The 9030-nt window shown below is 32.6% G+C and overlaps 2 protein-coding genes and 1 long non-coding RNA gene across 3 annotated transcripts; 1 reads left to right on the top strand and 2 right to left on the bottom strand.

The window, feature by feature from the left end:
- Positions 1 to 665: 665 nt before the first annotated feature.
- LOC126671775 (uncharacterized) lies at positions 666 to 1595 on the bottom strand. Its single transcript, XM_050365580.1, has 2 exons — positions 1090 to 1595; positions 666 to 1014 (listed from the first exon to the last, which is right to left on the bottom strand). Exons 1-2 carry the CDS (start codon positions 1593 to 1595, stop codon positions 792 to 794), a joined length of 729 nt encoding a protein of 242 aa, XP_050221537.1. The 3' UTR covers positions 666 to 791.
- A 776-nt stretch (positions 1596 to 2371) lies between these two features.
- LOC126671766 (uncharacterized) lies at positions 2372 to 5549 on the bottom strand. Its single transcript, XM_050365572.2, has 6 exons — positions 5223 to 5549; positions 3783 to 4640; positions 3440 to 3538; positions 2792 to 3151; positions 2538 to 2693; positions 2372 to 2440 (listed from the first exon to the last, which is right to left on the bottom strand). The coding sequence occupies exons 1-6, from the start codon at positions 5466 to 5468 to the stop codon at positions 2372 to 2374; spliced, it is 1788 nt and encodes a 595-aa protein (XP_050221529.2). The 5' UTR covers positions 5469 to 5549.
- A 947-nt stretch (positions 5550 to 6496) lies between these two features.
- On the top strand, positions 6497 to 8090 carry LOC130015575 (uncharacterized). The gene is made up of 2 exons (XR_008790765.1): positions 6497 to 6667; positions 7543 to 8090. It is a non-coding gene; the product is annotated as an uncharacterized LOC130015575 (long non-coding RNA).
- The last annotated feature ends 940 nt before the right edge of the window (positions 8091 to 9030 follow it).

The following is a 9030-nucleotide window of genomic DNA, read 5'->3' as shown; positions in this document are numbered from 1 at the left end:
TAAAGGATAATCAAATTTATAAAAACAGCGTATGATAAGAAATATAACATTTAGAAGAAAAAAAAGGTTTACGAAGAATTTCTTAATATTTAACGAAACGTTTACCAAACGTTTACTAACACTTAACTAAAGGATCACCAATTCATAAAGACATGAGAAAATAAATTCTGTAAGAGGAAAAAAACATCATTGATAGAATGAAAAAAGCTATATACAAGACCATAAAAAGTTATGTTATTTAAAAAATGATTTAACAATAGTTTACTATTATAAATGGTTTACCAAAGTGTTACTGAAAGTTGCCTATCCGTTTATCTAGATTATAATTGTACTAAAAAAATTCATTGCAATTGCAATATGCATATAGATCATGTAAAAGAAGCAAAAAAAAGTTATTTTATGAAAGTTTAGTATCAGATTTCATGATAAATAATAAATTAAACATAAAAAATATCTAAAAGGGATTATCAAAGGTTTACTACATATGTTTTAAAGGTTATTTGAAGATTTATATGATGTCTTAAATAATAAAATCAATATAGTATGTTTTTTAAAAGGTTTAATAAAGGATCATCAAATTTATACAACAGTGTATGATAAGAAATATAACATTTAAAAAAAAGGTTCACCAAACGTTTACTAACACTTAACTAAAGGTTCACCAATTCATAAAGACATAAGAAAATAAAGCAGTCAGTTAAGCTGTCAAAAAACATACAAAAAAACCTAAAAAGAAACTAAAATTAACAAGTCTGATCAGACTAACAACAAATCCATAATGAATACATTCATTATTCTGCAATCTTTTTCTTCCCACGTCTTTTCAATTCCCGATTCATGTTCTTGGGCTCAACTTCTTCACCACTGTCAATATTCTCAGTCATTTTCTTCATGCCATATTCATAAAGCAAAAACGAAATGCGATCACGATGATGGACTATATTCAAATCAGATGGGATAGGTCTCTTCTGTATCAAATACTCCGCAAAGGCTAAAACATATGCTCCACAATCACTATAACAAATAAAAAAATTGATTTAATAAAAAGAACATAGAGATATATAATAATCAAAAGTTAAATGAACTTACTTCTCTGACTGGCTAGGAAGACCAGTTACAACTTTAACACGAAAAGCATCAGTTGGATTTTTATCTCGATAAGCAGGAGATGTCATATCAATGTCACTTCGAAGCGCAAACAAATCCAAAGAAGCAAAAAATAGTGGTAATAAAACTGCATATTTCTCAGCCGCTTCTAATCCATTTTTCCTTGCTAAAGCAGAATCCAAAGAGTTATACAAGTAGATACATCTATCCTTGAAAACCAAGCGACCCAAAATCCAATGTTTATGTGTACCAAGATTCATCGGAATAAGAACTTCATCCACATCCTTCCAATGAGTATTGCACAGAATTTTTTTTCCACAAATAAAATCAGGTCCAGCATTGCGCAAACTTATACATGACACATCATGATTCTTCTTAACATATTGTTGCCATAACGCACTGATTTTGTCATCAAATAGGCAGTCAGTAGTAGTAATACGCAGACCATCAACTGGAAAATTCTTGGCCTTTTTGCGTAAATAATACATAACAATATTGATATGCTGCAAAAAAGTTCAAACAAGTAAACCAAATAAACACTGAAAGTCAACTGCAAGTAAACTTGAAAAAATAATTTAGAATCAAACAAAAGAAGTACTTACAGAGTCATATAAAAATTGATCCTTAAAATACAATTGATAAAACTATAACTTCTCCACAATGACTTGAACTCCAAAATTCATCCCAACTGGTATGATGTTGTCCTTATCCGCATACATTTTTTGCCTAAAAATAAAAAAAATCATGATCAATTACAAAAAAAACAAGCACAAAAATTAAGTAATTTAATGCAATAACTTACTTATATTTCTTGCCCCTACATCCATCTTCAAGCCAATTATAGAAAGTATCTTGTCCAAAATAGGTGTAAAATTGACCGAGCTTATCATCGAAAGGAGTCAGTCCCTTCACAATATTCATATACATATTCGGCTCACTGGATTCTGGCGGAACATAAGGAAGCTCTTTGTCACTCTTCTCAGCATACTCAGCAGCAATCTTCATTATTTGCTATTTTTTATTAATTAAAATGGTAAAACTATTAATAATTTATTTAAAAATTGTTAGTAAAAACATTGTAATAGCCAGTGAAAAATAACATAAAAACATAGTTAAACTATAGTAAACATAAAATAAAATACCTCAGAAGGACTGGAATGAAAAACAATAACATCCTTAACAGCTGCCTGTTATTAGTAAATAGTTGGATATCTCTTAGTAACCTATTAGTAACTATATATCAAAATAGTAAACCTAATGTAAACTACTGGTAAACATGAAAATATACCTTGGGGGATTCGACAGTAATGCTTGTAGAATCCTTAACACAAACCTGAAGAAAAAAAATACAATTAATAAAATTATCAAATATATAATAATAATTATTTATAAACTATAAAAGAATGTATGCAAAATAAATAAATTATCACCTTAGAATCTGATGCTAATGCAGCTTTTTTTTCAATTATGTCAACAGCTTGACAACAAGCACTAAGATCAATACCATCAAAAGGTGAAACATATGCAGGAGAATCCTCATTATTTCCAACCTCGTTCGCAACAAGCGGACAATCAACATCACCAGCCTAATAAATTAGAATACAATATATATTTATTAATTTCAAACAGATAAGGACCATGTTTTATTAAAAAACTAAAAACACTAAAATAGATAAAAATATACCTCTCGGCCCTCGTTTTTCTCGACATCATCATCGCCCTTTCGACTCTCTTCCCCATTTTTCTCAACATCATCATCGCCCTTTTTATTCTCCTCCTCATTTTTCTCAACACCGTTTTCAGCCTCTGCCATCTCACTACCATCGACGTTTGTAGTGGAATCTTGGCCAGCCTGCTCCTCAGTTGGACCATCTTCATCATCACCATCATTTGTTTTATCAAAATGAGCACCGCCTTTGTCATTGCCATTGTCATCATCATCGCTTTCATCCTCATCATCGCCTTTTTTATCGCCACTGTCATTGCCAGTGCGACGATCACTCATAGTTTCTTCAGAAGAAGATGCATCACCAGCAGGATCCAGCTAACAAAAAAAGAAAACATTTACTAAAATATAATTAAAAATTAAATTATCAAAAGAGTTTACTATGTATTTACTAACAGTTTACTTAACAATTACCTAATCATCAGTTTGCATGGTAGCAGTGGACATTATGCTCTTCAGTTCAGCCAAATTTTTTAAAATCTCTGAAAACTGAATTTCAGAAAAAGATTTGTAATTTGCAAAATCATTAGCCAACTTTTTTTGATTCAAAACCAGTTTATCGAGTTTCGTCTTCGAACCAACTACATTAAAGGAATCCTAATCAACAACATCTTCATGAACTTTTTCCTTCCCTTTCTCAAAAAAACCCTCCAAATTCAATTCCAGCCTCTCCTCCGTAGTGGGTTGTAAATTGCATAATTGCAACTTAATCAAATACAAAAACAGAAAGTATTATCACAAATACATAACGATAAACAAAAAATAAATAGAATACAATAAATACAAGTAAGAAAAAGCAATATAAAAAAAACATGTAATTTTGGTTTAATAAAAGTTTACTAATAGTATTTCAACATATTTCTACATATAAAAGAACCTAAAAAATATAAACATAAATTACAGTTTACTAACAGTTAAATAAAAGTATATTATAAGAATAAAAAGGTACATGTTTTGCTGACTGACTGAAGATTGTACGGGTCAAATACTGCCGATCTCTAAGAATTGACGACTTCCACCGCAAAATGCGAGGCACTTGTGTGCCCATACAGGATGCAACTGTGTCTTTGGCGAAAGGACAACACTCTAAAAACCATGTTTGAAAAGACAAGGGGAAGCCATCGTATCGTAAACTTGTAGGAGGTTCAGATTTTTTATTTTTTTTCAAATAATCACATTTTTTCAGCGAACTCAGTTTACTTTTCAGAAACTCTAATGTTATATGAAACAAGTCCTTACCCCAAGCAAAATTCTCAAACTCCCCACTACTAACAAGATAAAAATGTTCATTGGGAACATTACACTCAGTTTTGTTGTTATACAAAAAGTGTTCAATAAAATACAAAACTGCCATTTTAAAAGCATCATCTTCATTGTCCCAACGCTTCAATAGAAAACAGTCCTCGACACATTTCTTTGAAATCTTAGTTATATTCCCAAAACATCTTTCTTTCAAATCAGAACTAAGATTCCTATATTGCTTCTTATCAACATTCCCTTGACATTTCAAACCAGTTATAAGAGCAAACTCATCAAGTGAAAATTTCAAAAAACTACCAGACACTTTCAGCCATAATTCATAAAAAACCGGTTGCTTAACCTCCATTAAAAGCAAATGGTGAATAAGCTGAGGTTGCAACTTGTACTCCTCTTGCATGCCTAAAAATTTGCCGAAGCAGCTTTTTGAAAATCTGTCAAGCGTCTCCGTAGACAAATTCTTCTTCAAGTTGGCAATCACATTTCCACCAACATGATGGCCAATTTTTAGAGAAAAATGATCTTCAGCCCTAATAAAGTAATTCCAGTCCTAATGAACAACAAAGAAAACAAGTCAGCAAGTACAAATAGTAATTGACATTGAAGAATCAGTAAACCCTTAGTAAATACATAGTAAACCACAACATCTACTAATATGAATTAATAAAAAATAAATAATCAAAATACATGGATACAATATTTTTATGCACATAGATCATGAAAAGAAGTAAACAAATAAAAAACTACTGGTAAACCAAAAAACACAACCTTAAATTGTAATTTATTAAAAAAAAAAACAGGCAATAAAACTACAATTAAACTAATAGAAAACCTAGATAAAATTCAAATATTAAAACAAAACAACTATAACATTGAGAAACAATATGACAGTTAAAAATAGTAAACTATAAACAAACATAAATAAAACCTTAATAAAACTACAGTTAAGGTTAAAACCATTAAAAGAACATAATGAACTACAATCTAAAATTAATTTTAAAATCTAAACTATTAAAAATAATAAAGAACACATCTAATATAAAATGAAAATAAATCTGAATAACATATAAACTGAAACCTAATTTCCTAATAACTAATATTAAAAAATAAAATAAATTCTCAAAATAAATACCTTAACAGTTTGAGAATCACTAACAACAGCCTTATCTTTCCGGATTTTAGAGACAGGAACATCCTCAAAGTCATCATCAGAATCAGTTGGCTTAATAGCTCTCATTTTTTTTGAAGATGATGGATCCTTCCTCAGTACACCGGTGGCGGGAAAATCAATTTTCCTTTTCGTACCAGTTTTCTTTCCTCTGGCCATTTCTTTTTTTGACTTAGGAGAGTTTTTGGTAACAGACCTAGTAGTTACCATTGAAGAGAAAATTCGTGATAGTGTGAAAATAAGAAAAACAAGAACAAATTAAAAAGAAAATCAAAGAACAGTTGAGATCAAAATCGGTTTATTTTCTAAGAAATACGTGAGATATGGAGAAGTTATGGAAAGATTGTGAGAGAGAATTAAGGAAAATTTGAATTTCAATGACATGCAAGCCTATATTCTAGGGAAAGATTAGAGAAAATAAACCACCGCACCGTTTTATTAATGACAGTTAACGGTAATTTAGAAGAACGATAAAGTAATATTAGGAGGAGATGAAAGTTTTCAGTATTTCTGAAGGGCAACAGGCCGGGCCGTATTTGTGGGATTATTTAGGGCTTTAACAGTGCTGGGCCTAAATTCCTCAAAAGTCTATTTAAAGCCTCCAAATGAACCCAACCGGTTCTATGGCCGGTTCTGCCCAGTAGAACCGGTTATAGAACCGGTTTGCTCACTGAAACCAAAAAAATCGAACTGGACCGGACCTACGGCTTGATCTACCCAGCAGGTCCGGTTCACAGGTCCGTTTGACCCGAAAAAAGGTCAAAACAACGATCCGAACGGTCGAATGAAAGATAATCCTCTTAGGTACAACATATCCAAAATGCAGCCCGATCCGACGGTTCAATTGGAAGATATGAACGTTTTACTACAACATGGCAGATTTGGAAAACATGCAAACATTGTTTCGATAACAACCCGTAAATAAATCAATTCAACATCAAATACTTAAAGGTTCAAGGGGCACACGTAAGTCATTCAACATGACACAATCAAGGGACCACCTACGCTAATTCGCACATAAATCAATTTGAAAACAAGTCGGAAGCACAACGAGAACATGTCGAAGTGAAAACACAAACAAAGTCCATCACAACCCAAACTTTAATCGGACAACCAACCACCAAAACAAGTTATAAAAATACGGGTTATTACAAAATTGGATATTTAACCTATTAAATATGGTGATTTGGCTTTGGATAAAGGCATAAAGCTTGGGTATCTATCTCATTTGAGATAAGTTAGCTAGAGAAAAATAAAATAGGAAAGAAATAAGAAAAATAGGGAAAAGAAAAGAGCAAACCCTTACCTTCTTCTTTCACTTTATGGCGTGAAACTCTCCCCCACCATCACCAAGGACTAGCTCACTTAGACTTCGATCTTTTTTGGAGTTTAATCATCACAAGACTACGGTAATCAACTTATCTCTACCAATTTGAATATTGCCTAAGGTTTTGTAGAGATTTGATGATAAGAAAAAGTTAGGTCTTGTGATAAGTTTTGAAATTTTAAAGTGTTTTTAATTGTTTGAGGTTTAGATTGAATCTAGAGCTTATATTATGCGCAAAATTGTGATTAATTTCAGGTATAGGAGGGCAAGGCTCCAGCCAGCCATGTCCTTGCTCGAAGAGCAAGGAAATTCTGCCATCCATGGCAAAGTTGCTACCATGGTGAAGCAGAATTTTGCTCCGGCAGAATTACTGCCGTGAGCAGCTATCATGGCAACCCATAGGGGCTGCAAGAGCAGTCCCTATGGGTGATGGAGAGGACGTTTTTGATAAATTTAAATGGTAGTTTGTTTTCGTAACACTTTGGAGAAGTTTGAATGCGAAATTCAAACGATAGATACGATAAATTGTGATACTTTAGAACAATGGATTACGATATTTTAAATTGATGATTGTTATTGTTTGAAGTATGATTTAATGACATGTAAAGTGTACCAGAATTACATTTTAATAGCATATGAGAATTCTATAAAAATAAGTTATATTGAGATAGTTTGATTGAATGAAAGTTTAATATAGTTGCTGGAATTAGCGCGCTGCAGAATAAGGACGTTGTGAAGGCTATATATCAAGCTATACAGCTTTGAATTAAGCTCCCTTTGTTGGTACGGAAGCTTAAAGGTGTTATCTGCAAATGTTTAGTTTTTAAGTTTTAGCTAATTCGGCCTCTAAGTGGCACAAAGAAAGAAGAACATTATGACGCGCGTAATGATAGGAGTAAAATACTCCTATATTATAGAGGTGTTTTTATATCTTATTTGTGTGCTTAAGCGTTTCAGGATAACGGAGCGTTATGATGCATCTTTGGTGTAAAAAGAGGAAGATTCAAGGAAAGGAAGCAAAGAGCAAAGCCGGGAGTGAAAGAAGCAGAGCTTTCGTGAAGACAGAAGGCTGCACGAATCGTGCAAGCTCAATTCAAGCCTTGCACGATTCGTGCATGACAAATAGAAAGGCAGATTGTTTTCCAACATTCTGCACGGATCGTGCAAACAGGGATAAGTAGGGTTGCATAATTCGTGCAAAGAGTTAATTGAAGAATCGAAAATCTGAAGGAAAAAAGGACAAGGCTTTTGCACATTTCCTCTTTTGGCCCAACACTCATTTGTAGGATGTTTTATTTCCTTTTTGAGAATACTATAAGTACTACTTTATGATTCAAATTAGGGTATGCAACATTCATTACTGTTATTCCTTTTGTGTTGCCTCGTAGAATAGCTTATAATCTCTTTAGAATTTAGTGCTCCATCTTTTCCACCATTGTTGGTGAAGTTGAAGCTTTTAAGTTTGATTAAACAAGATCTCTTATTAATTAATGCAAGTTTATTTATTATGGAATCTTCATTATCTTGTATGAGTTATTGTTCTTCCATTTTACTTAAGGTAACCTTTCTCTACTTTTTAATGCTATATTGTTTTTATTCATTGTTTGCTTGTGTTGCTTCAAGCATGAGTGGCTAAAACCCCCTTGTTTGAGGGTTGATATGAATCCTAGTTAATGCATGATTGGGTTAGGGTTAGGGTTTGTGTGGATGTTCTAATTAATAATCCTAAAGCTTGCTTAGATTAGCTACCTAAGTATTGTTGTTAGATTAAGATTCACCTTGAGAGAGGGTTTGTTAATTGGAAAGAATTGATTAGATGCTTAATTAGTGACACCATGAGAGTGGGTTAGTAATTAAGTGGCCTTTGAGTTATGATTATTGCAATTACCCTAATTGTGTTTAGTGCTACGAGAGTAGGTTAAGCTTGATTAGTTGTGATTTTGTAGCTCCTTGAGGCTCGAGAGAGCGGGAGTTATGATTTAGGAACGCTCGGCCCTCGTTTTATGACTCTAATCCCGAAACCCGTGAATGGATGACCTAGGTGGATTGTTGACCTCCAAACCTCGTTTATCATTTGAATTCTCGTTTGTAGTTAATTGCTTTTAGTCTTTCACAATTGTTAAATTAATTGTCAATTCTATTTGTTAGTTGTACGTTAGTGATTAGTTGAATTGTTAGTGTTAATTTGACTCTTGAATCTAAAACCAATTGTTTGTTGCGCTAAACGAATTGAAATACAACTATAATTCATTCTCGTCAATCGCTCTAAGATTCACTCCTCGTGGAATCAATTTCCGACTTCCGAATTATTACAAGTTGGGTTAATTCTCAACAAGTTTTTGGCGCCGTTGCCGGGGAGTGACGAGTGTTTATTGATTGATTGATTGAAATTAGTTGTAGTTTGGTCGAGTTATTTTATTTTCTGTTTTTGTTACTATTGTCGTT

Source organism: Mercurialis annua, linkage group LG1-X, assembly GCF_937616625.2.
Source record: "Mercurialis annua linkage group LG1-X, ddMerAnnu1.2, whole genome shotgun sequence".
Lineage (NCBI taxonomy): Eukaryota > Viridiplantae > Streptophyta > Magnoliopsida > Malpighiales > Euphorbiaceae > Mercurialis > Mercurialis annua.
Note: the sequence above shows the minus strand (reverse complement) of the source record. Positions and strands in the feature narration are given on the sequence as shown.